Below are 27,822 nucleotides of genomic sequence, written 5' to 3' on the forward strand. Positions count from 1 at the left end.
TTATCAGAGAACACTAAATTTACTGACAATTTTTTTTGAGTGGTGTTACGCTGTTTTGGGGTCGGGGGAGGGATGTTGAGTTCTGTACGACCAAATCAGGAAATGTTTAGATTCACAGGTTTGCAGTTGCTTGGATTGTAGGTCATAGACTAGTTTAGCGTTGGAAGTAGAATCTGGATCTTCAGTTTTCTCATTCTATAGAAATGGGAGATATCGGCACTGAAGAAAAGTCTTGCCTCCGTGTTGGACAATTGAATGTATGGTATTTCTGGAGGAGACCGACCCTCAAAAAAAAACCTCTGAACCTTGATGGCATCCTTTTGAATCTTCATCTCTTTAAATTACGCACTGCATCTTGGCTCTCCTCTTAGTGCTGCTAATGGGAGCAGTGGTGTCCCTTGTGATATCTACGCACATTTTAAGTACTACATAGTATAGTTGGTGATAGTGTGATTTGTTCGTGCTTGCTGACAAAAAAATAACTGAATGAAACGTAGATATACATCTAGTCTTACCACTATGGGGATGCTAATCCAAGCAGAAGTAAAGCTGCCAGGTGTGAGGCCATCTTTGTTGCCTCAGGTTTTGATGCCATTTTGCTTGCTTGTTTTCCTACTCTGTTAGGAAGTGACAACAGCCAGCAGCTTCTCTTTGGATATTAAGTTGTCTGTCAGTAGTGTCTGTACATAGCTAAAGCTGCACACAAACACTGTGTGCTAGTGAATGATCTGTTGACTATAAAACAACTCTTAAGCATGTGTTCTAAAGCGCTTTCAGTTTTTCTTGAGAGAGAAGTTCAAGAGGAATTCTATAAACATGAGATCCCTGTGCTGAGATTTTATTGGAAGAGGAGAGAGAACTTCATGAGAAGGCAGGTAGGCCTGATTTTAAACGCAATTGGGTACTTGCAAGATAAAATACAGGGTTTATATACCGCCTGTAATAAACTGTTTAGAACAAGTGTGATTTCTCCATGTTAGCTTACTGTGCGAGGCTGCTTCAATTTTCCTGTAATTTGTAGCGGAGCTATATTAGATTAAATATAAATAAATCACACTTATGGTTCTGCAATTTTTTGAAGATAAATAGAATGTAATGTGACAGTCCTTCACTTTCAGTGCAGTGGTATGTAGTAATGCAAAGAAACTGCATTTTCAGCCCGGTGTCTATCTTTACCGTACCATATGAGAGCTTTAACAGCGGTTGCTGGCTGTTTTGCAATGGTACCCAGTTTGCTTTTTGCCTGTGCGTTGACTCTAAGTCCATCAGTTCACTAACTAGTACTGACTTGTTTGTGTTCTAAGTGTCAGTGCCTATGTTTTTATTAATTTTCCTAAATTATGATCTCATGACTGACACTAATGACAGGAAATGATTAATGAATGGGACCTTGCTGAGAATGTGTCACATTCTCATGTTTGCATGGAGGTCTTGACATGTTGCATTACTTGCTTTCATACACCCTCTGCCACTTTCTCATTGTTGAAGCACTTAAGCTTGGTTTTTTTTGTCGTCTGCTTCAGTTTAAGCTCTTTAATAAAAAGCTGAGACAAGCCAACTGTCAGCAGCTGTTAATAAATTAATCACTTCCAGTAAACAATTTCCTTTACTACTGAAATATTTTTTGGGGCACAGTAGACTCCCAAAAACTCTTCCCTATCTGTTGTACAATTTTCTAAGAACCTTTGGTGGAAGACTCAAGACTGTGCTGTGTGGAAGTGATAATAAAGGGGGGGACTTGTGGGGCCACAAGCGAGAGGTGAGACATGGTGGTCAATCAATATTCTCAGGCATCCAAACGCAGACCAAATTGTGGTGTCTCCGCTCAAGCTTCCCTGAAACTTCTCTGAACAGCTACAGTCAATGACAAATTTGGCTTTGCTTCAGGCTTGTAAGATGGCAATTTCTTTCTATTTAAAATTTTTTTTTTTTTTTTTTTTTTTTTTTTTTAGGGTCTGATGAAACTCTGAAAGGGTTTAGAACAGCCAAAGTCAGAGATCAGGTTGCTGAAACTCTCAAAGGAAATCTGGACTGGGATTTTTGAGGTTGTAGCTTAACCACGGAGCGGTGCTTCCTCCTGCCCAGGGCTTCCCTCTTGGGCGCTGCTTTGCTGCCCTTATCTTTTACCAGTATTTGAAAAACCTGATAGCAAAGCTTTGAACTGGGTCATTTGGCAACCGCTGGCCACACCTCCGCTTCTCGCAGCTGGAGAGCAGCCCAGTCCTGCGCAAAGCTTCACACCCAGCCTGCCGCAAACAGCCCTTCGCAGCCAGGCATCCGGGCACTCTTCTTTATTTTCTGCGTTTCCCTGACAGGTTTTCTGCAGAGGCGACGGGACGTTTTTCCCATGTTCCATGAGGTGCTGCGGGGCCCATTTCCACCCAGAGTGCTGCCTTTTCTGGCGGCTGTGCTTTTCCAAAGGAAGGAGAGGAAAGAGACTGGGTTTTATCACTGGCGGGTAAGACAAATTGTAGCACTGCCTTTGAGAGGGCATTCCTTGGCCGATGTGTTCGGCAGTGACTTCCTGCTACTGCACGTGTGGGAAAACCAGTCCTGCACTTCTGCAGGAACTAATCAAAAAAGCTTATTGTTAGGGGAAAATTTTGGATAGTGTTAATGCTAACGGAGATTCCAGGTTTTTATTTACATTCAGGGTCTGTGTGAGGCAATGCAGAGCAGGTCTCTGTTTCCTTAAGTCTTCGGGAACAGAATTAAGCTGATTCCAAGTACTTTTTTGGGAAAAGAATCCAGAATACTGTGCTTCTCATCAGTAGAGATGAAATAGTGCTTACGTGTTTTCTTTCAAAATATCATTTATTACCATTCCCTTCTTTTCTGCTCTTTACCTTATCTCACAGGTCTTGATAATCCAAAGTAGATAAAGGTTAACGATGACTTCACCCCCTGTTCCTAATGCAGCGCAACCACGTTAGATAAAGTGGTTTCAATGTGTTTGTCCTTTAACTGGTGTATAACCATTCCATTGTATAAGACAGTCTGGCCAATAACCTCGGTTTTGAATTGCACTAAATATTGGTGAAGGAGCCTTTGCCTGGGAGATCTGATCTGTCGTCTGATTCCTGTCCCGTGTCTGTGTCTTCCCCCCCCCCCTCCCCCAAATCTACAGCTTAAAATTGTAGATGTCAGAAGATGGCTTGCTGCCTGTATGCCTCTCTGCACTTCTGCTTGCTCTGCGCTAAAAATTATCTTGTTGACTTTTTTTATGTTGTTGTTTAGTACTTGGGAAGTCAGGGTAGAAGAGCCTAGTGTCAGCCTGCTGGGATTTCCATTAACCCATAAACCACTGGATGCGATGTTTCCCCTCAGGTGCTCACTATATAAATAAATAAAAAAATTTGACAGTGAAGTTGTGCTGGCTGGTGGGGAGAGATTTTTGTATTGACTCATTAATAGCAGTTGAGGAAGACAGGGGCAGCAGATCAACCTTTTGGCTTTGTAGGTGAACTCAACATCATGAGATCTCTTTAATTTTCCAAAGTTTAACCTTAGTTTCATACATCGAAAGACAAACAACAATAAACTGGGAGGGAGCCTGGTGTTTGCTACTGCTGCTGATACTGAGCTGCTAGCACTACTGGTATCACCCAGCGGATTATAAAACCTGCCCTCCAGAAGAGAACAGTTCTTAGGGCTGGGTCTAAAGTCTCCTTTCATGACTGTGGGTGCACACTCCTCGGGAGGAGGTAAAGTGCAAGGGGTGCCTCGGAAAGCCAGGAGTTTGCTTTTGGGTTTAAAAGCAAACCTGTGGCACTTTGGCCACAAGGAAAGGAATTATAGGCAACATTGCTTGGGAGCAGGAACAAGATGGGGAGAAAGTGCTCCCTTGGTAAACTGGACATTGAGCTACCTGAGTTGCCTGCTAGCTGTGAACACAAAAGGAATGTGGTTTAGAAGTTACATTTTTATTTGCTATTGACAAATTTTTGTGAGGAAACTGACATGCTTCTGGTGAGCCCTCTGCATCCACGGAGAGATGTGGGGTGGATCCCAGCACTTGCATCCCACTGTATAAAGGCAGGTATTCTGGGCTATATGACAGTAAAGACTACTGGGTCCTGTAGCTGGGATAACCTGTTCTGCAGAGGCTTGCTGCTGCATCAGCATGTTGAGTTTAGATGAAAGATACACAGTTGTTAGCAGGGTTGAGTGTGTGCAAATTCAGTTTTGTGCCCTCATTTAAGGATTTCAAGGGTTGCTTTTTTTTTTGCTTCAGATGCACTCTCCTCAACTCTGAAAAAGGGACCTTTCTGAAAAATCATTAAACTGCAAAGTAGAAGTTGGCAGCTTGCCTCTGTCGCGTACATTGGTATGCTGTCACGTACACTGGTATAGGCAGATCTGTCATTATTTTTTGTTCATTTCCCAAACAGATTTCTTGCCTGCCTTTTCCCGAATACATTTAGATAGAGCATATCTGATACTCTCATGCTTCACCACTCTGCAAGCTCACCTTGCAACGTGTTATGACCTTGCTGTGCTTTCGCTAAGATAAGTGGAAAAGACACATGGGAAGGTTCTGGCACAATTGATAGCACAGTCTTGGGAGCACAGTGAAATGTTTGTTGTGTTATATGCCCTTAAATTATGATCTGGGTGTGGAAAATGTATCCTTAGCTGTATAATGAAGGCTAATCAAAGGTTGTTAGAGACCTTTGGAAAGGACTTTCTTTTGAACATGTAAACTATATGTTGACAGATGGTGTGCAGTAAAAGAAGGATATGGTATCTTCAGGGTGTTCTGTGCTTTCTCTGCTGATAGTGTCTGAATTCCAGGCTATAGTCAGGCTACGTGAATAAAGATTGCTTTGGCAGCAGTGGGGGTGTGATTGTGTTGCTTCATTTCTCAACAGCCCGAAGAGTTGCAGCACCTTTAGGAAGTTGGTGAGAATAACATATGTAATCTTGAATTTCTCTCTGTAGAAAAAAAAAATGTGAAGTAGCGTCCACCTCTGAAAAGCATTTTGAAATGGTATTTAAGAATAGAAAAGGTACTTAGCTGGCCAGAATTGTGTCATAACTGATGGAAATGAGACAGAGTCCTGTTCTGTTCGTGAGCCTTACACAATTGCTTCTGTGCAGTTTCTGCACTCAATCCCTTCAAGCTGTTTTCTCTTGTCTTCCTCTGCCCTCCCCCAGCTTCTCCTTCACGATCTTCTAGTATTCAGTCAGGCTTTTTTTTTTCCCCCTCTTCACATCCGGGCATTTAGATTCTAATATTACTTTCCAAAAATAGCCTCCTAGAAGCTTTCAAGAGCAAGGATTACATTTTTATCTATGCTGGTAAAGTGGTGCGCGTGTTTAGAGTGCTGATACCGGTAGCAGTTCAGAATGAAAAGGAACTTAAGGTTTGTCTTTTCTTGCTCAAACTGCCATGAAATATGTGTTCCCACAAGAAAGTGGTATTTTTTCCTCATTGTAAACAGCATATGCTTTCTATGTCTTTAGACCGTGCTGTTAGGAGTCTTGCCATGTCTGCTATTACTCAAGCATGCATGTGCCCTTGGCAAGTAGCCTTAAACTAGTCAAGTCATGATTAAAACTATTTGAGCTGCTTCAGCATCTGTTTATCCTTCATCAGGAATGAACTAATGAAGTAATTCAAAATTGATCTATAATTAGAGGAAACCCTAAATAAGGGACTTATTTTCTGAAGTCTGTGAGGAGTTACCCGGAGACATCACTCCCTGATGTGCTGAAAGGGAATTGGGTTTCCTTCTAGACTCCTTTAGTTTTCTCCAGGACACTGAAAGTGCTGCCTATGTTCCCAAACTGACTTATTAATAGTTTATTTTGGGCTGGCTGGTCTGATCCATTTCTTTGGACTGATATTAGTGTGGTTATAGAACAGGCATTGCAGTTGAATTATGTGCTGATCTTGTTTCCTCTCTTTTCAGTGGGAGAAGCACCCTCACTACAACCTAACAGTAAAAGTCCTCCGAGCCAGAAACATCAAGGGTACAGATCTGTGTAAGTATTTAATCAAGATAATATGAAAATAGATGGTTTGTTCAGTGCATACCTGTAACACAGGTAGCATTGTTATGGGAACTTCTCACCTACACGTAGTGTATTGCCTTTATGTCTGAACAAAGGCTTCTTTTGTAAAGCATTACATATATTTTAAAAGCTTGATGTGAGGCCAAGGTGCAGATTAACGCTGCTACTTTGCAGAACAAGATCAGGTAAGTCCTGGTAATGTTTAGCTTCCCTGCTCCTTTACATGTGCTACTGTGGCCCATTCTGTGTTCCTTTGTCTGGAGTCAGCCCTCCAGTCATGGCAAATTTCACCCTTGCTCCTGCTGAACAGTCTTCTTGTACCTGGAAGTAGCAATCTTCAGTTCTAGCTTCCGAATGTTTATTTTCTCAGTTGTAGTAGTGCTTTCTTTCATGTGTCTGCTGTTTTTTTTTTTTATATCATTGAAGCTTTTTAAAGAAGTAGGTGGTTGATTCCAAGACAAACTGCTTTTTACCTGTTCCTGGTTTTGATAACATAGTATACATTCTCTTACTGTTATGCATCTGTGTTGACTAAAGCTCTCAGGGCTGTTTGGGGCATTTGGATCTTTAAAACTCATTTGAGATTTAATTCCTTCATATTTAATATATTAAGGTAGTCTCTCTGCCTTAAGTTTATATCTGGCATCCAACATTGAACTACTGGAATGCTAAATGACTATCTAGGCAATGGAGAACCCTCTTGAAAGGCTGAAAGCTAGAATCATACTGTGAAGAGAAATTCTTTTTATGGCCTTTCTGTTCAACTGGAATGAAGAATGATTTCCGTACTTGCATTGTTAAAGGGGCCTTAACTGGAAGAAGGAAGGACTCTGAGACATTTAGTTATTTTCAGGGAATGGAAATAAAAGGCTCAGCTCCTGGACAGACTAGATGAGGATATAGCAGTAGTGGATATTGTCTCCTTGACTTTAGTAAGGCTTTTGACACTATCTCCCACAAGATTCTCATAGAGAAGCACTGTCGAGGCTGCATCTGGAGTACTGTGTCTCATTCTAGGCTCTCCACTACAAGAGATACTGGAGCTACTGAAGAGAGTCTAGTGAAGGGCCACTCAGACTGTGAAGAGACTGGAGCACCTCTCATATGAGGAAAGGCTGAGAGATCTGGGACTGCTTAGCCTGCAGAACAGAAGGCTCAGGGGGATCTTATCAATGTGTGCAAGTATCTGAAAGGAGGGTGTTATCCATCTGGATGGAGCCAGACTCTTTCAGTGGTACCCAGTGACAGGACAAGAGGCAGTGGGCCTATGTTAGCAGTAATCTTTTCTGAAAAGCTAATCTTCCTCATTTTGAATAGTAATTTCTTTTATGAGGGACTTTATGGTTTGGATGAACCAGAAAAAAGAAATATAGGTACCTAATATTCAATTTGCTTCTGTTTAAAGACATGTACTCCATTAAAGACTTCCTTAAAATCCAGCCTTAAATTTGCATGTTTCTATGATGCAATGAGATCTAAAAAATGAGGAGCTCATGGAAAAGAATATGTTTGATTAAAATTGTTCTGATGTCTTTCTCTACACTCTCTGCTCTAGTGTCCAAGGCAGACTGCTACGTGGAACTAAAGCTGCCCACTGCATCTCCTGTAGTCTCCCGAACTCAGGTTATTGACAACTCTGATAACCCAGAATGGAATGAAACTTTCCGGTATCGAATCCATAGTGCTGTCAAGGTAAGGAGTCCACTTTGTGGAGCGGGTTGGGCTATCTGCCTTTGTGTACTGGCTGACCTTTGGTACTTCATTCAAAACCAAGGGATCTTTATTACACTTAAACCCAGTGTTCCTTGTTTAGGTGTCAGTCTTCTTCAGTGGTACAAAAAGCTGTACTATACATGTCCAGTGATAACTACAGCAGTTTGTAACTGCACTCTCATGGAAATTGCAGCTAGAATTTTCCATAAATGTCCTTGTGATGCAACTCAGGAAAGGGAAGGTATGGCACTACCTGGTAGAGCTCAAGGGAGTTCCTTGATAAAGCAAGTTTCTATTTGAAGATTGCTTCTACTTTGACAGAGTAGCTGCTGCCTTCTTGTAGCTCTACTTGCCTTATGCAGCCAAATGGCTGAGTGAGAATAATGGGAACTAAATTTCAAATCACTGACGCTTAGTTCATTCAGTCAAGTTTTGCCATCAGTTCATATGATTGAGAAAAGCAAAACTGAAACTCTTAGAGGCAGTGCATCTGTTTGCTCTTTGAGCAGGACCTAATAGAGTATTGAACAGAGTCTTCAGATTGTCAGCATTAATTATCAAAGTAGATACTGATGGTAGAGGGAAGAATGAAACTGTACTTTAAAAGATTAGTTTTAGTGTGGCACTATTACTTTGCGTAACATCCTAGGCTTCGGAATAAGGTGCTTATTAACAAGAAACTATCACCCTCACTGGAGTACCTTTCCATAAGAGAATTGTAAACTAAGCTTTAGAGCATGTGAGCTTTTTTTTTTCCCCCCTTGCAGGCTCACGAGGCCTCAGTCAGATTACTGCTGCGAGGCTGTGCCAGCACAATTCTAAGTTCAGTCTTGTCTCCTTGAAAACTAGTTGCTGCAAGGCCATTTTTTAGGTGCCATATCTACTCACTGTGTCTATTTCAGTTAATTTCTGCTGGACTTAGCCGCTCTGAGAGCGTGCTAAACTGGAAGTGATAGGTCCTTGTAACATCCTGGACTGAATCTTGCTGAAAGGGTGGAAATTGCTGTTGCTTCCTCAGGCAACTCTGTGCCTGAAGCTGGAGGAGAGTACTGCCACATGCATTCAGCTGGTGCCTCTCTCTAGTTGTGAAGCTCAGAAAATCTTTTAGCTAAACACTGTCAATTATGAGCTTTTTGCTTAACTATGCTGTAGGTCCTGCTGGAAATAGTGAATTATCTTCAGGAATGGGAAAGAGGAAGGGTCTATTGTATAAGGCTACCCAGGTTTGTGTAAGCGTTTCTGTCTCTTCATCTGAGGCTGTTTTTTGTTTTGTGTTTTGTTTTTTTTTTTTCCTGTTTGGTTTTAGAATATTCTGGAATTGACACTCTATGATAAGGATGTTCTCGTCAGCGATGAGCTCACGTCTATTGTCTTCGATGTAGGAGGCATGAGGCCGGGTCAGCCCCTGCTGCGCACTTTTAGGTTGAACCCTGAGGTTAGTCCCTGGCTTCTTCCCAGGTCAACTGCGAATAGCTGTAGCTCGCCATTACAGAAATCCTGCAGTACATGCTGGCTGCCTTATCTGTGTTGTAGAAGCCAGAAGGGGAAAATGTGTCAGCGGGTGGTGTCATCATATATGGTTTTACTGTCATCTGAGATGTTTCCAAAATCCCTACTGATTTTTTTTTTTTGTGTGTGTGTGTTCTACAGTCTTTGGAATGCCCAGCTAAAAGAAACTTAGGATAACTGGTGTCTTTCAGAAGATGTTAAAGCACTTTTAAAGGGAATTGATTTTTCAGGAGACTAGAGGGGCATAAACTGGGCTTACAATGAAAGTCATCAGTTTGCAGTGAAGTTTATTGCTGCAAAGGTTACCTCTATATTAATAAGTGAAAAAGCCTAAGAAAAGCTTATTTTCCCCGAGTTATGTTCAGTTACAGTTAACCTCTGCTTCATGTGGGTGATATAGGTGCATTTCAGTTGCTCGCAGTCCCTGTACACGTGTTTGTGGACTTGCAACAAGACAGCTTGTTGTTTACATAGCTAAAGCCATATCGCCAGCCTGATCTTTTCTTTGTAACTGTCTCAAACAGATTGCTACAATAGGTCTGGATTAAAGTTGAGCTAATGATGTATTTTCTTGAGAAACAGGGCTTCAGTGCTGTTGGTGTGGTCAGAAGCAGACTAACTGGTATGCAGTTAGCAGGGAGATGTTGGTCAGTGTTGCAAGAAGTTGAATGATTTGCGATCGTGGAAAGAGGCTTAGTAACTCCCTTGTTCCCACTAACTCTGTCCTGTTTGCTGAATGCTTAAGTCATCTTGATCAGGAATTATGGAACTGGAAACTTCAACCTCAGTAAAGAGAATTACCCAAATTTTCTTCTACTTGGTTATTTTAAAAGATGCGCTTGGTCTCATATCAAGCATTTACTGTATGCTATGGTGGGAGGAAAGAGGGCTGAATCAAAGGCTGTGCAAGACAAAGACAGCAATGAGTTAAGAGTGCAATCTGATGAATTTAAATGGGAGGAAGCACAAAACATCATGTAGAAGCTGCTTGCAGAGGTGGTGCTGCAGTGGTACTCAAGCCAGAAGAGGGTGTGTTTTTTCTCATTAGCTGAGTAACACTTTTGAAAGCCATCTCTCACTTGTGTGGGCTTGTCTCCTCAAACATAGATGTGTCTGGTCATATAGGATATACCTGGGAAGACAGAAACGTTTAAAAAACAACAATAACAAAAGGCATAAGTTTAAACCTTCCAAAATCTAACTGGAGCTTTTGTAAAAGCAACAAAAATAGTTACTATAGTTTGTAACAGGAAGAAAGTTTAATCTCTTGGAAAAACTTCTCATAATTATATTCAAGATCAAGGGTCACCTGTGTCCAACTTTTATTTTTAAAGGCTAACGAAGAGCTGGATGTAGAGTTTTACTTGGAGAAATGGTGAGTCTTACCTGAAGAGCTGAAAGAACTTGTGCTCTGCAGATATGTTCTCTTGGTTCCTTTTTCTATGCAGGGACAGTCATGACCATAAAAAGGCTAATGCTTTACAGTTCTCTGTGGTGTTTGAGTTGATTTGGCAGTGGTTGATCACAAATATCTTTAAAGCTCCAGTCACCAAAATTTTTGGGGTACCAAAAAAGAAATAAAATTTTTTACTGGACTTCATGGGAATGGCAGTGCTGCAAAGGAAAAAAACATTTTGTGGATGAGTTACCTAAGAGTGGAAAGCTTACAGTTAACCTTTCAATATAAACAACTGAATACTGTATCTATCTGATAGTCTACCTAAGCTTAGCTTTACTCTAGGTTATCAACATAACTGAGATAGGGAGACCTTATAGCACATGCTTATAATTGCAGAGGAATGTTTTCTTCAGTATTTTTTCCCCCATTGTTCTGTGAAGGGAAATATACTTGGTGTCAGTTTAATTTGTATAGCTCTCTCACAATGAGGACCTTTCTCCCCCACCTCTTATCCAGGCAGTTAGTTTGTAAAGTAGGATGAAGCAAATTAAAACCAAAACTCATTTGCATTAAATCTCCTCATTTCACAGCACAGATGCCCCTATAGAGGTATTGACCAATGGAGTCCTTGTGGTGAGTACATGGAAGTCAATTATGTAATTGACTGGGATTTACTCATGAAGGTAGATTTTTAATAGTGAGAGGACAAGAATTGTTGAGAATTCAACTCCTGCGTCCAAATAGCTCTTAGTCTCTCCAGCATCTGCCCCTCTCTTTTAATTTGCTGGTTTAAAAAGCTTCCTCAATTTGTAAATGTTAATACCAGCTTACAGAAAGGGTGGTTGTTTTTGTCTTTTTTTGATATTTTTTTTTCCAGTGGGGCTGTTTTAAAAGATGTAAACAAGAAAATGTCCTTAGGAGGCTAGTGAGTCTTGCAGATTGTACTGAGTTTTCTAGGCTAGATGCTTGCCAGGTACAGTCCTCCTTTTTATCTTAACACTTATTATTTCTAAGCTTTTATCAGTGCTATTAGTTAAGTAGATGATAACTCTTGAGTTTGAGAGTGGGAGGCTTCATCTTGAGGGATTTGTCTATTCTCTTGGGGCAGTCAGTCTAAGAAAATCAATGCATTATACATTAAAAATACAGGTGTTACCACCTCTTTTCTCCTCCCAAAGGAAAGGGACTGTAGTGGTGTTTTTTAATAGGAGAAAAGGACGGGAAAGAGTTTATCATTGTTGAAATGTAGAGTTTTAACATTTTTTCAGGAAAAAATGGTAGCACTTAACAGCACAGTTCTGCAAACTATTGCACAGGAGACAGTATTTTGTGTTCCTATTTCCTTTAGCAAATCAGTCTTACGTTCAAGCAGTGGAGTAGTTTCTTATCTTTCAGATCAATTATGGCCAATTATCTATCTCATCTGCTGTCCTAGAAGGGAAGCTGATGATTGAATGGTGTGAGAGAGTAAATTTCATGAGGATGTGGGCAATCCAGGACAGAAAGACCTGGCAGAATTTACGTTTAAGTCCTTGCTTTGATCTGAACAGGTTCTGAACGTGTACTCACACACGCATTAAAAAAAGGTGAAACAACAGAAGAACCCCAGCTGTTGAGAACTTGTAACTACAAAGTACTGGTTGGAAAAAAAACAAAAACAAACCCCCCAAAATCCCCAAAACGAAAACGTAACTGGAATAGGAAGTGTGGTTTTGATTTTGAAACAAGAGGAAATAATCCTGTCCTACCGAATGAAAACTTGCTTTTTATTTGAAAGATCAAAATAATCCATAGTGGTTTTTTGACAGCTCGCAGCTGTAAAGCTCCATCTAATATAGTAGGTGGATTAAGCTTCTACCAAGAAGTGAACTAAAATCTCATAACCGGAGCTGGTTTCTTCTTTTCATAGGTTCATCCTTGCTTGTCTCTGCAAGGCACGGTCAACAAAGAGGAAAAAACAAAAGAGACACAGCAAGGTAGGGCTGCCTGCAGAGTTTAAGTCAGATCTGCTTTTCAGCATGTTTATTCCTTGTGAGAGAGGGGAGACTTGATTCTCTATCGACACAGTGCACTTCTATTTACTGACTACAAAATTGACTTTTTAAGTTAATCTTGCTTTTATTTTTCATATTAATTAATATTATGTCCCTTTCACTGGGTGCCGCACAAGAGAGTTTTTGCTTGTATTTTCATAGTCTCAGCTACAATTAACAAGTATCTGATTTTCAACATTTATTTAAATGGCTTCTGTGGTCTAAACTTCTTATTCTAATGCACAGGAGGCTGTGAAGTCAAGCTGTCTGTTCCGGGGGCATATCAGAAGCAGTTGTGTATTCCTTGGAGACCAGACAACGAGGAGGATTATGAAACCTCATTTGTCTTTCATGTGGATAAAGAAATGTGTTCGGAACTGCAAGTAGAGCTGGAGCAAACCATATCTGTCCTACAGGTAAGCGTCTGCACTGACTGCCACAAAGTTTACAGCCCACTTTTGAATAAATCCACTCTGAAATCAGTGTCTTTGGTCCATAAAAATGTCCTTAAACTTAAATTGAATGGCCTTAATTTGGTCATAAGAAGGCTAGGGATTTCTTCAAATGTTCAGGGATGTCAGTTTTGGGTGTCAAAAGCTTGCATCGGAAGCAAGCTTCTTGTGGAGTACTCTATGTATGTGGTGTTAGGGACCATCTATTGTGAAGGTTATTCATCACTTCCAGATACACCTTTTTGATCAAACTTAACTCTGTAATGTTGTAACTGCTCAGATAAAAATTTTCTAGGCTAGAAGCCTGTTCTGAATGGATGTATTATTTTTCTGGTTATGTATTAGGAATATATGGGCAGAGATAAGTTTTTCTCTATCATTGCTTTTTACACATTATGATTTTTTTATTTTAAAAATTGAATAAAATTGTTAGACGTGTCATTGGATCTTTGACATTGGGTAAGGAGGCAAACTTGTCTAAAATTGTGCCTTACTCAACACTTTAAAATTCGTTCAAACTTGGGGGTTAAAAAAATCTGAATCTGCACATGCTTGGTACATGAAGACATCTTTACTTTCAGCTGTTACTCTATAGCAAGTGTTTCCTATTAGAAACTTGTAGAGTATGTGCCACTTGCAAAGGTTTATTTAGCTTTGTCTGTCACTTCATAGTTTTTACAGGTACCCATGCAGTGTGTGTATCCCATAGGAGTGACTGAACATTTATTGTGATGACTGCTCCCGGTATTGCTAGACACCAAAAAAGACAGCAAGGAAACTATTTATTCTGTGGTGTTATTCATCCCCACAAACAGTTGGGCAGTGTGAGTGCACGATGGCGATCTTGACTACTCTAGAGGCAGCTGTAGAGAAGAGAACACAAAAAGAAATATGGTAGAATAGCTTTGCAATGGGGTTGGTTGGGCAGCAAATGTGAGCTGAAGAGAGAGACCTGGACTTAAGTAGTCAAAAACTCAGAGCCAGGCAAGCAAAAATATGGTAGAAGTCAATCATGGAGGTTGGCCCAGGTGGTAAACCTCAAGCAAACCACCCGCGGTAGCTAGCAGAAACATACTCCTTCAAGAGCTGGCATAGAGCACAAAGCTATCCAGTCTGACCTTTCCTCCCTTATCAGAGATAGGAGTGTGCCAGGAGCATAGTAGTGTTGCCTGCCCTGTACCTAAATTCATGTTATCTGCCACTGTTAGGAGGACAGTGGGCTTAGAGGGACATTTGACTCGAGGCAGCTGTTTCTGGTTAGAAGACATCTGTGAAATAATACGGGTAGTTCCTTGTCTGTCTTGAGTTTTTGTTGTGAGAAGGGTGAATCTGTTATTTCTTTAAGGTCCTAAAATTTAGGAATCTGCACACAGCTCTGCAACAACAGAGCTTGCTACTTCCTAATACAACATGGGAGAAAACTCAAAGATTTCATGGCAAACTTTAATTTACTGTGCTTATAAAAATATTATGTTTTTTAATTACATGCTCCTATTTTTCCCTAAGGCTATTATCTTATTTCCTATTTTGTGGTATTTTTTCTGTATGTCTAACACTGTTGCCTGGTTGGTATCTTTTCCAAATCCCTCTTTGAAGACAGAATGCAAGTTTGCTTGTGAGCTTTCTGACGCATGTCAGAACACAACTATTTTTTGCGAAATTTTATATTTGGAGGTGAAGATTTTTTGCTTGTGACAGACAGCTATATTAAAAACAATAAACAAAAAACAAAACAAAACAAAAAAACTCCACAGCTATTTGAGTGACTGGAATAATTCCAGCAAAGATCTGTCAGGGAGCAGGATGATCTTGAAAAGCCTTAGACTTTTGGGAAAGATTTAGCTATAATGATCTCAAGGATTGTTTGCTGTTTTGACATATGAAGGTCATATCTTTAACTTTTTTCTGGAGACCTCAAATAACATTTGGTTTTTTTATTAGGATGGTATGAACCCTGATATTGAAAAGCATACTACAGTTCTGGGATTGGGGACTGTACCACTTAATTCCCTTCCTATTGGACGAAAAGTTGATAGAATCGTTTCTCTGGGAGAGGTAATGTCAACATTTTGAGCTTGTTTTAACATGCTTGGGATAACTTTTCCCCCCATTGCCTATAGGCATTTGGAAAGTTACACTGCATGTATTTCTTGGGAGTGCTGTTTTGTTGGATATCTAGAATGAAATACTGAGGTTACTCAGCGCAATTCTCCTCAAATGTTTTTATGGTTGGGTCTTGCAAAATAAGTATAAATTTCATCACTTTCCAAAGCAAAAAGTCTGTTAGGGTGTGAAAGAAAAATATCAGAGGAGGAGAAAAGCAAGAAGCTTGCAGAAGAAATAGTTGTTTTTTCCACTCTGCTCTCCAAGTACACGTTTTTAGTTTCTGTGGAGACCTATTGAAAATGTCTGAAATAGGTGCAAGGGAAAGGTGTTCCAGAGATGTAGTTTTGTGAGTGAGAGTGCTGTTCTGGTTAGTATCTAGTGACCCCACTGATGTCATAACCTCTAGTTAGCAGTTCCACCTATGTAGTTGGTATCAATTTCAAGATGTGTTCTCTCTTTTCACAGGGACAAAGTTTGGATATGAGTTTGAAAACTGAAGAGAGGTGAGTGGGAACCTCAATGACCTCTAAAAATCAGGAAAGGCCTTTATTCTCATAGTGAAGGAGCTGAGTGACTCTCCCTGCTGTTCTGGGGAGGTCTATTGTCTCCACTGATCTCTTGGGATAGATTAAAGGAAAATATCTCTGATTATTTTTCCTCTGAAGGTTGCGACTCTTCACTTTGCAGATACTGTCTATTGGATTGGTGTCAGTTGTGCTGAAATCTGAATAAATTTTGTGTTCGTAATACTTAAATGTAAAATATCTGATGGTGTAAATATTAAGTATCTTTGTTAGTTCCCAGAATATGTCCAGTGCTGTACTGACAAATCGTAAAGAGCATCTCAGTGTGTGAAGAGCTTGAACTATAAAATAGAGAAAGGGTGAAAGAGAGAAGTGATAAGGAAAGAGTAACACTCAAAACTGAGCAGTTGGCTAGTAAGCTGCTAGGGTCATTTGGTATATAGTCATGAACTGAAGATCATGATCCCCTTTTACAAACTCATAGCAAGTTTATTGGTATTCAGTTGTCCTCTCTGCCTCTTAAGTTCAGAAACTTCCATTTTAAAATAGCTCTTCCCCTCATTTCTCCATCCATGTCAATACAGCGATCTCGGTTGCTCCTCATACAGTCTTCTTTACCTACTGAATCTTTTATTCCTTTGTGAAATGCCTGAAGCGTAATCTGAATACTGCTTGACACAACTTTGTATTTAGGGAGAAGTTTCATTTTTAATTTCAGAAGCTGTTGTTACACAATAGTTGGTGTATAGACGTACACTAAAACTTAAGAGTTTGGTCTAGTAATTCAGATCAGCACCTAGATTGTGTGATCACAGAAATTGCTTTTCCCTGGTAACTAAAAATCCTCCAAAGTTTTGGGGTTTTTTGTCTTAATTTCTGTTTCAGCACTTGGGATCTTGATATACGTCTGGGTTTTGACCTCTGTAAAGAGGAGAGAGAATTTTTGAACAAAAGGAAGAAAATAGTTTCTGAGGCACTGAAGAAGACTCTTCACTTAAAAGAATCCCCTCCAAAAGATGAGGTATTGAACACAGTGCTGTAGTGAGGTTCCTAAAGTCCGTTGTGGTTGGTGATAATTAGGTATTGTAGGATTCTTTGCCTATAACCAACAGAAAATGTGATTTGTGTTCACTAGGGTGTGTGAGATAAATCACTGTGACATTTCAGTTCTGAAGCCTCAAATGTTGTTATATTTCTAAAATTCTGAGGGGGTTGTGTGTGTTTTGGAACACAAAAAATTGTAATTTCAGAATGTATGTACTTTCTTTAGTTGAACTCTTGTATCTTGGGCTTTGACCTCTGAATTGTGATGGGAAAGTCTCTTTCAGAATATTTAAATTGAAGCTCGGACCACAGGAACAGCTTCCTAATTGCTGATTTGAGGACACTGTTATATCTAGATAGCCTGATACCTTGTTCTGTGTTCTTTGGGTGCTATTGTAAGAATGGTTGCCTTCTTTTGTTCTTATGTGTATGTTGTATGGCATGCAAGTAAATGTGTGATAATATACACAACAATTTCAGTAAGTGATGGTCCCTGAGATGACACTGCTATCTTTCAGAGTAAACAACGTATTTCAATTATACAGTAGAGAAAGGAGTTCTGGTTGAAATAAAATCTGAAATTACTGGAAATGTAAATAGAAATAGAGATTTTATGTCTTATTTTTGTATGAATGAGACTTATACAGGATTAGTTCTGTAACTTATTGGCAATTCAAAAGTCTGTGATTGTGACTCCTGAGTTTGCTGTCTGCAGGTTCCAGTCGTAGCAGTACTGGGGTCTGGAGGTGGGATGAGAGCACTGACATCGTTCTACGGCAGTCTTGCTGGGCTTCAGCAGCTGGGCCTTTTGGATGCTGCAATGTATCTGTGTGGGATTTCTGGCTCTACTTGGTAAGTTACATGGGGTGTCGATTCCAGAAACTTATAGGTAAATATGAGAGTGTTGATGCAAAGTAAGGCCAGAACTGCACTTGTGCCATCTGCAGACCAACAACAAAGTCAAATATTTCATCAGTTCTCACCTGCGAGTTCTGACGGGGAACCTAAAGAGTCTAAGGGATTCATTATCACTTCTAACCCACACACCTGCTGGCTAAATTTACGAATCTACTGCTCTTGCAAACTTGGCAGTTGACTGTTAGAATGGATTACGTGAATAAAACTTATGTGTTTAAAGACTTTCCCCATCTCTTTGCTCTTGCCAAGAAGACAACTGAGGTGGTGCAAGGCACTGGAGACATGCCCACACGGACCACTATGTCACCACCTTCTAAAATGGCATGTGCGTCTGAACAGAGGAATAGCACCAGCTTGCCCTTTTGGTGGACTGGAGAAATGTGCTGAAATGTTAGACATAGCTAGAATGCTTCAGTTCTTGGAGTTTGTGGTGAAATCATCCCTCATAAGTACACATTGGTTTTGTGAAATGATTTCACTGAGGAGTTGCACAACCTGAGAGTAAAATCTTCCAGAGCTTTGCGTGTTTAATTGACTCCTGTGTAGCTAGTATTCTTCCACTAGCCTTGTGATCTGGCCTGCCCCTTTTGATTCAGGGACAGACTTTCAAACAAATGTAGGCATCTGTTCATGTGGATAGCCAAGAGTCCAAACAAGTTTCTCATTTAACCAGACCTATGGCCTCTATTGCTGCCTGCGGTAGCGCTGTTGCTGTCTGCCAGTCTCTCAGGGTTGTTATGGCCTGGAATTAACTCATATTGATGAACCAGTTCATGTGTGCTAGCATATGATGTTTGGAACGTCCTTGAAAGCTAGTTTAGCAATCAGGATGAAACTGTCCTGTAGGTGTTGGGGTTTTCAGCATGTTTTAGAGTTCAGAGATCCATTATTGTGGTCGCTTTTCTCTTCATGATGTTTTATCTTCTAGCTAGACTTCTCAAGCTTTTAGTTCAGAACTGCAGTGATAATTATAACTAGCTAAAACTATTGTTTACACAAGGGTCGTTATTACTGATGGCATGAATATAAGCATTTTCAGGTGTTTATCTACACTGTATCAAGACCCTGACTGGTCGCAGAAAGACCTTCAAGATGCAATTAGAAGAGCTCAGGGTACTGTGTCCAGCAGCAAAGCAGGGGCGTTTTCCCCAGAACGACTGAAATACTATTTCCAGGAGCTGAATGCAATGGAAGTTAGTGGACGGAATATTTCCTTTACAGATTTGTGGGGCCTTATTGTGGAATATTTCCTACAACAAAAGGTAAAAGGCTTCATGTTTGGATGTGCACTGCTGTTTGTCTTCCAGGTGGGAGCTTTGCCCACCCATATCTTGTGTGTCAAGAAACTGATTACCCTATTCCAGAACAGCTCACAAATGTAGAGATGGAGGTGTGGAATAAACAGGGGAAATTCTCATCTCTCGGTGCTCCGGGTTTCCCAGCACTCCTCTTTACTAAGAATTTTGAAGTCATATAGATAGGTGCTATAGAAAAGTGGAGCGTTTATTTGGAATGACTGTTAGTAAATAGTTTTTGTATTGGGCAGGTTAAGCCTGAAAGAATGATGTTGGTTTTGCAAAATGGCATTACTGTGCAGTATTTGTTACGCTAATTGAAATCAGAAATCAGAGGATAACTAGTTTATTAATAACACCAGACATTGTAAGTATGCAACTGCGGAGATATTGTGGCAAAATCTAACCATGTGCACAGACAGAGAGAGGAAAAGGGATTTGAATTAGTTAGAAATGTTAAGCAACAGCTTCAAATTATCAAAGTATGGGTACAGAACTTACCTGACTAAAGTGTGCTTCTCCTTCCTTGCTTGTAACCAGGAAGATCCATCAAAGCTGTCTGATCAGCAAGAAGCAGTGAAATGGGCGCAGAACCCCTATCCTATCTATGCAGCTGTCAATGTGAGACCCAATATTAGCAGTGGTGACTTTGCAGGTATGAACATGGCAAATTTATTTTTGTTTGCTGGAATCTATAAATTCCTTTGACCTGTTCAGTTGTTCCTTGGGTAGTGAGCTGAAAACTCACTGAAACTGAGTTTCTGTTTCTGTGAAAACAAGGAAACTTGGCTCAAGCAGCAGATGGTAGTGCAAGAGGCATTAGGATACTGATAGGCAGAGTGTTATCATCCTGATTGCAAATGGCTATAATGGAGAAATGAGATTCAACTCTGCTGGCCACTCCACGTGTTTTGCTAGAAAGTCCCTGAAATTTTCAGGAGCTGAGAGGGAAGATTCTTATAATACACAAGTCTGCGTCTGAATTGGAAAATTGAAGTCCTTGGTAATTAGTTGACCTACTTTCTTTTATAGTCTCAGATAATCAGTTTGTGTAGATGCATGTAAAATGATGGATTGGCAACCTTGTAGCATGCATTATCAAAACTGTGGTATTTAGTAGCCTGGGTTCTTTCTGGTTATACAATTGCAGTAAAAAATGAAGGCCAGTCCTATTCCAGGTCACTTGAAACTTTAAATATGATGCAACAACTGAGGGTAGATGCAGTGGGACAGGAACACAAATGCTTGTGTCCATCTGTGTATCACTACGCGGCTCTCTTTTTTTTCTTTTCTTTTTCTCCTCTCCTCTTTCTGGAGGAGTGTGTGTGTATGACAATGAACTTGTAAGTATTTGTGGAAAGCTTTCAAGGATGAGGTGACACTTTGATAAGCAGACAATGAAGTCAGACAGTGGATCAATTGAGACTTGAAGCAGTACTATAACGGTTAGCCATCAGAATGGTTTAAAGTGAAAGTAAAATAGGCAGGTTATTTCTGTGATGACAAAGTCAAGATGGACAGATATGGGATTTTTTTCCCAAAAGCCAGGAAGAAAGGAGGTTGTATTGAGTCAATGAAAGCCTGTACAAGAGTTTTTATCAATCATGTGTAAGATAGGGGCTCACTGAGAACAGTGACAGGGAAATCTATACTGATGGTGAAAGAAATGGAGGGAGATTTCTTTCTGTCTCCCCTGTGTAAGCAGAAATCAAATGAGTATTTTCACCTATGTTTACTCTGAGACGACTAAATATCCTGTTGACTTGTTCTTAGAATGGTGTGAGTTCACTCCCTATGAAGTTGGGTTTCGCAAATATGGAGCTTTTATACGAACAGAGGACTTTGACAGCGAGTTCTTCATGGGACGGCTCGTCCAGAAACATCCAGAGCCTAGGATTTGTTTTCTACAAGGTATGATCTTAAAGTAGTGAATAAAAGGGGGAGATGGAAAGGAGCCACGCTGCTTTTGGGACTCATTAACTTAAACCTATGCCTTTTTGTCCCTTCCTAAAGAATTTGAAGAGGAGAAAAATGTCAGCTCTTTCTCCAAAGGTTTCGGTGTAGTTTTATAGCATTACAGTCAGACGTTCTTGAGTCTGCAAGCAGACTCTACTATGGACTGTTTGTCAAAAACTTCTGCTTTAGGTCTTCCCGTTCTCTTGCTAGCTTTCCCTTGCTGGTAGAAGAGCTTTTCTCTCAGAGAAGTTTCTGCATCGTGTTATTACATTAGAATTTGTCACATGATTAACTCAAAGGTTTAAACTCAAACATCATTTGTTAGTGCAGTAGGGCTCAAGTGACAACCTTCTCCCATGACAAATGTTAGTTGAATTATAGGCCTTTTTTGTTACATTGTGAAGAGCCTCTTGAGTATTAAATTATTCTATATTTCCTCTGCAGGAATGTGGGGCAGTGCCTTTGCTGCAAGCTTGGATGATATCTGTCTGAAGGTGGTTGGTCTAGGACTGGGATTTCTAGATTCTTTCAAAGATGTTATCAAAGTTGTAGGTAAGAACATACTTTAAAATAGTTGGATTTTTTCGAAAGATTCCGGGGTTTGGAATGATTATACAAATAATATGACTCAAAAATGTGCTGTGTGTAGTTTTCAAGATTAGCATAAAGGATGGATTTGGACAGATCCCTCTTGTACTATGTATTATTCCCTTCCATCACACATATAGCATATAGTGAAGAGAGCAATTATAATTTTCAGTACACTTTCTGTTCCTCTTTTTAGATTTTTTTTTTTTTATCTGACCTTGACTATAAATTTAGGTTAGCTCCGGGAGCTATCTTAAACACAAATTGTAGTGCAGGGGCCTTAATCATGAGAAGAGGAAGAATAGATGTTGGTCTGCTAACCAGGAAGTAGAAAATAGGTTTTCAGTTCCCTCCTTGGACTGATTTGGGTAACCTTGGATAAGCTGGTTGTATGTTTATGCATTGTTCTCCATTTCTATGATGCCTCCCTAGCAGGCTAAAAGAAAGTGTATTAAAGGCTGAGAGTTGCTCAGATGCATAGTTACAGCCTCGTAGTAAGTGGGGAGAGATATTTTTTTTTTCTTCTCTGCTTTTGCAGCCCTAGTTTTTTTTTTTCCCCTATACTTTTGTTATTGTAACTGTAAATGCTACCATGCGTGGATGACTGTTGTCTTACGAGACAGAAGTGGTCGTCACTTGGTAACAAGGGTTTCTCGGTGTGGATTTGAAATGAACATGGACAAGGATTTATGAGTAATGCTATTCCCTTTAAATAGGGGAGGTGAATTATCCAATTGTAGAATATGCAGCTCACCTAAATTTCTTTGCAGTACTTTTTTATTAGAGGACAAATTCAGCCTTAGGACAACTGACTAAATATTGTAGAAAAAAAAGTCTGATTGGAATCTTGGAGGTGGACAAACATTTGCTGTGTGTTCTGCATCCTTCTGTGGCTTCCGCAGATGACTGCCGAAGATTCCATTTCCGAGATCCAACACGACTAAAGACTCGCTTGGTTATACCTGGGGGCCCCTTATTACAAATCTTCCAGGATTTCTTCAAGTCCCGTGTCACATGTGGAGAAACCTTCAACTTCATGCACGGATTGTATCTTCATAAAGATTATGTTAATGTCAAGAAATTTGTGACTTGGAGAGGTAAATGAGTGAGTCTGTATATGGTATATAAAATAGCGCATTAATATTCTGCAACAGTCAGTTACAGAACAGAAGTAAGCTTGAATTTGTTTCACTGAAGTCAGGGAATTTACCCCTTCTTGTACCATAGCAAAAAATTTGATCTGCTACGTGTGCTTTGTCATATAAGGCAAGCTCATCATCAGACTTCATGGGCCGGTCTCAGATCAACGTCTGTGTTGGAATGTTGTTTTTTTTTTTCTTCTTTTAGCCCCAGCATAAGCTTTGTTTGTTGCTTTTACTGAGAGGTGTGTCATGAATCTTTATAGTTACTTGTGTTACTTGGAGTGTCTTCCAGGCACTCACCTGGGTGCGTTTCCCAACCAGCTGACCCCCATGGAAGAGAGCTTGTACTTAGTGGATGGCGGCTTTTCTATCAACTCTCCCTTTCCTTTGGTACTTCAGCCAGAGAGGGATGTGGATGTTATCTTGTCATTCAATTTTTCCTGGGAAGCTCCGTTTGAGGTGAGAGATATAGCTGAGCATTATTACATGAAGATAAAAAAAGCACAGAATCGTATTCACAATGGCAGCAGATGTTGAATACAAACTCTATTAATGTTGAATACAAACACTAATGGAAGTGCATTACAATAAATCCTTACCTCTTTCAAATGCTATTGTACTATGCTTTTCACTGTGGATGTCATGAGGAGACAGAAAGCGACATAGGTAATAAGATTCAAAACTTTTCAGAAGCTTAACTAGGTTGTTCCTAAAATAAGAGTATTTGCTGAGTTCATAAGATCCTTGTTACATAGCTATGCACATCTAACAGTAAAGTGGCTATTGGTGATTTTCTTCATGCAAATAAGTTATTTTCTGTATATACAGGTGTTTATTTTTAAGCACAGAAAAGTCAAGGTGTATATATTTAGAGTAATAAAACATAAAAAGAGTTTCAGCTGCAAACTGTTGATGTTTGGTAGTGGTTCTTAGTTCTACTCCTCATTGTTCTTCTGTATCACCAGCCAGAGAAATAGTTTTTTCCAATTTGGCAGTTTCATTTCTGTCACTTTTTGTGAAAGTATCTCTCTATTAGGTTGTAGTTACATAATCTTAGAGGTGTTGCTGGTATTCTGTCAAAATTCTTTTTGTTCTTTGACAACAGGTTTTAGAGCTGACTCAAAAATACTGTGAGGAGCGGGAAATTCCTTTTCCAAAAATCAAACTGAGTGAGGAAGATGAAAGGAAGCCAAAAGAGTGTTACATGTTTATGGATAATAATAATCCAAAGGCTCCAATTGTGCTCCATTTCCCATTGGTGAATGACACCTTCAAGAAATACAAAGCTCCGGGTAAGGGAGCTATATCTTAAGGAGCTATTTTTAGAATCTATTGTGTGCCTTGATGGGGAAATTCAGTGGGCTCAGTCTCCCTCCTTTCTTTCTTCTTAGTATTAAATTGTTACTTAGTATTAAATTGTTACTTTCACTTAAGATGGGATCAGCTTCCACTGATTTTTTTGGAAAGTAGAGTTGGAGAAGAGGCTGATGATTAAAAAAAAGATAAAAATGTAAGGGCTGGAAGAATCAAAATGAGCCTGTATTTTTGCTTCTTTCTTATCCTTTATGGCCTGATACTCGATTTTTTTTTTTTTACTTGAATTACTCTAAATATGTAGGAAAGCAGTATAAATCAGTTTGAATAATGAGTTCATTTCTTTATTGGCTATGAATAAACCACTAAGTAGCAAAGCGTTGTGGACCAGTTTGTATGTCAGATCGTGTAACTCAGTGCCAAGTGGCCTGTGCCCTTGTAGTGTAAGGTCGAGGGATAAGTGATCCTTGCTTCATTTAACATGATTAATATAGACTGTAAGGCACACCTCAGACTATCAAGCGAGAGCACTGGGATGAAACACAGGGCTATACCATTAAGAAGATACAGACAAAATTCAGTATCCTGTTTCTCCCATGCTGGGAGGAAACAGCATCCTGAAGAAAACTTTTGGAATACATAGAATGGTTAGAGTTGGAATGGACCTTAAAGATCATCTAGAAAAGAATATGCAGTACTAACGCAGGCAAGGGGAGGTGTAAGGCAGCCTGTTAATGCTATCTGTATTAATACTATAACGATTGCCACGTCCTGGCTATATTTCCTCATCAGTGGTGAAGAGTTTCAAAGTGTTGTTCTCGAATATGGCTGAAGACTACTATTTCGATAATGGCAGCAAGCAAAAGTGTTTTTAGCAAATTTCTTTAACGTTCATCTTGGTATTTAAATTTAAGCGGCAGGATACTCAAAATACAAGTTACCATATTTTAAAGAGTATATACTAACCTCCTAAGGTAAATTGAGCTCAGGGCATTAATGTCTTTCATTTTAGTGTAGAGCAGCACTTTCAGGAAAAATTGAGCTTTGTACTTCCTATTTTGAGCATGATAATCATGGATGCACCAAGAAATTTATCACAATGAAAATGTATTTTAGTGCGGTATTTTGGACTCTGGTGGAAGTAGAAAGGGTAATAATATTTTTACCTTCAACTTCCAAGCATTTGGGATCCTGAAGGACCGAAAATCTCTGAGGAGGAGCTTTGGGGAAAAAGTTAAGGTTCAACAGGGTTATTGTGTTAAATTGTGTTAAAAAAGTATTGTGTTACTGTGATAAACTCCTTGCTGAATCCAACTAAAATGAGTATCACAGCTGGGTTTTTTGTGAGTGTTTGTTTTTTCTTTCTTGCTCCAGGAATTAAACGTGAGTCAGAAGAGGAGAAGTCCTTTGGTGACTTTGTCATTGAGGCAAAAGATTCTCCTTACCGTACGCTAAATTTCACCTTTGAGCCGTACGATTTCAGGAGGTTAGTGGAAGTGAATCGCTACAATGTTCTGAACAGCAAGGACACTCTCTTCAAAGCCCTAAACTTGGCTCTGGAAAGGAGAAAGTTGAAGAAAGTAATTGATACGTCCAATACATGATCAGCTTCCATAGCTGAGGATACGGACAGACGGCTGTGTACGAAAGCTGTGTTGTTCAAGACATAATGCTGAAAACTAATAGCTGGAAACTGTCTTCTTGGGAAGGGAGTAGCATGTGTGACACTGAAAATCCACTCCAGATGACAGATGCTCCTACGAAAACCCAAGGGTTGTACAGTACAACATGGACGTTGCTTTGACGTGTGGGGAAGAGTAGGGGATTATCTAGCCCAGTATCTCATGTTACAGTGGTGGATACCAGATGACTAGGGAGATCTATTCAAACAGTTCAAGTACTGATTTGTGGATGAAGCACCTCCTTTTTTTCAAAAGTGCAGCAGTGTTTCTTCTATACCTTTACCTTTCTTGCTTTTTGAACCTCCCTCCGTAAACTTTTACAATTTATATCATCTGTCAAGGAACTCCAAAGATTGTAACTATGCACTGAAAGAGGAAATGTGTCCTTTTGCTTTCAACTTGCTACTGGCCGATGCCCACATATTTTCAAGACTGAACAGTCACTACCTGTTTTCCATTTTTGCCATTCATGGTTTCCAAGATCTCGGTGTTATTTCTTTCCCACCCTTCTCAAGGATTACAATGGCCTTTAGTCTCCCAAAAGTTCAATGTAGAGAATCTGACTTTGGTAACCATTTGTTTTTGAGGAAATAGTAGTTCCCTTTTTTAATATTTAATAATGAAAGACACATCATGGGGTAGTGTTCCGTCTTCCTGCAGTTTGATCATCACAAGGTGATGAAACTTTAAAAATGCTACGAGTCTCATCTTTCTCTTTCTGTGTAAGAGGAAGGAAAGCTCCTTTGAAGAGACTGACTTAGATATTTTTTCCTTACACTTGGGCTTGCAATTCAGCCAGGCCTTTGTTCAAGGAATTTCTCTTTGTCTATTTATACAAACACTGATATTCAAGGTAGGCACATGTTATAAATGTGAATGAATAAAACAGTGTTGGATGCTGCAGTGCTGTGGGATGGAATTCACCTCAATTTGCAGAATGCTCAGAGAAAAGTACTGAATTATACAATTGAAAATATCTAATGCAAAAGGGTGGCAAACAAGTGCTGTTTACTTTTTCAGCTTTTACATTGAGATGAATGTACTGGTTCTGTATTTGAAAACTGGAGACAGGAAATCTGTCTTTTCTGAAATGATGTAAAGGCTTATAAATATGTGTGATTCTTGGTATATTTTTTAATTCTTCTAATAAATATTAGTTTTGCTAATGTGCTTTTCACAATTTTTCTTATGAACACTAGTCTTCATATATTTTTCCTTATTCTAATAAAAGGTAAGCAAAAAAGTCAATGTAATACTATATTGCGTAGTTTCTATGACAGTTTGCAAAGTTTCCTTTATTACATCAGGATACCTGACAGCAGGAAAGTGACTTACCAAGTCCATCTCAGACTGGTGCCACACAGCGGTAGAAAGTGCTCTTTTCATTGTGAGACTTCGTTTTGAGGAAGCATGGCTCGAAACTGAATTTTTTTTAGATGTATTTCAAACAGTGGGTGATTAATCTTCTTTATCTGGAAGGATGTATCCTTTATGTCCTTAGCACTTGTTTTCTTATGCTGATATAGAGAAATAGCAACTTAATGTTATGATTTTTCTTTATAGTTGGTGCTCTACAGCTGCTTGCTTTTTAGGATTTGGACATCTGTCATATTTGCGGAGTGCTTTTTGTACATTTTTGCACATAAGATTTTCAAATGTTCTTGTCTTAGCTGCCTTTCAGCCTGCCACCACGCCTTTGTAGTAGGATGGGAGTTCCCTTTGTTCCTCTTGAATTGTTCCTGTTTTTCTGATGTGAATCTGTATTGAACTGCATGGTTTGATTTACTGTGCTTTCTTGGTTTTGAGGTCATTTCCTAATTGGAGATGCGTGGACACTGTGGAGATATAGGTATTTAGATACCAGCATATCGATGGGAAGGTGGAATGTTTTTCCTCCAAAAACTGTATCTACTCAAATTTGCTAGGCGTTACAACGAGTGTTTTAAGGCACAGCTTCTCCATAAGTTCTTCCACAGTGGCAGTATTTCTTTGTAGGAACAAGATACAGGGCCTTAAAATTAATTTTAATTTCCTAAACTGGTAAGTAGCCACCTCATTTGAAATTCCATGTTGTGGCAGGATAGTTGTCCACAAACAATCTGCGCACTGGCTATGCGGCATGTGTTCTT

The 27,822-nt window shown here is 39.6% G+C and overlaps 1 protein-coding gene across 7 annotated transcripts; it reads left to right on the forward strand.

Annotated features, from left to right (window-relative positions):
- The first annotated feature begins 132 nt into the window (after positions 1-132).
- Positions 133-26,941, forward strand: PLA2G4F (phospholipase A2 group IVF). 7 transcript variants are annotated; one of them, XM_054198782.1, is made up of 21 exons: positions 133-2,045; positions 2,316-2,458; positions 5,916-5,988; positions 7,574-7,710; positions 9,038-9,166; positions 10,575-10,615; positions 11,230-11,272; positions 12,549-12,615; positions 12,919-13,088; positions 15,066-15,179; positions 15,696-15,733; positions 16,640-16,775; positions 17,514-17,650; positions 18,756-18,978; positions 19,552-19,666; positions 20,785-20,922; positions 21,412-21,519; positions 22,458-22,652; positions 22,990-23,156; positions 23,803-23,989; positions 25,386-26,941. In XM_054198782.1, exons 2-21 carry the CDS (start codon positions 2,348-2,350, stop codon positions 25,613-25,615), a joined length of 2,559 nt encoding a protein of 852 aa, XP_054054757.1. In that variant the 5' UTR covers positions 133-2,045; positions 2,316-2,347; the 3' UTR covers positions 25,616-26,941. The 7 variants fall into 7 exon arrangements, with proteins under 7 accessions (XP_054054757.1, XP_054054756.1, XP_054054758.1 ...); XM_054198781.1 differs by having other exon boundaries at positions 133-2,458; XM_054198785.1 differs by lacking the exons at positions 133-2,045; positions 2,316-2,458 and adding an exon at positions 5,376-5,614.
- The last annotated feature ends 881 nt before the right edge of the window (positions 26,942-27,822 follow it).

This window comes from Rissa tridactyla, chromosome 4 (assembly GCF_028500815.1).
Source record: "Rissa tridactyla isolate bRisTri1 chromosome 4, bRisTri1.patW.cur.20221130, whole genome shotgun sequence".
NCBI classification, from domain to species: Eukaryota; Metazoa; Chordata; class Aves; order Charadriiformes; family Laridae; genus Rissa; species Rissa tridactyla.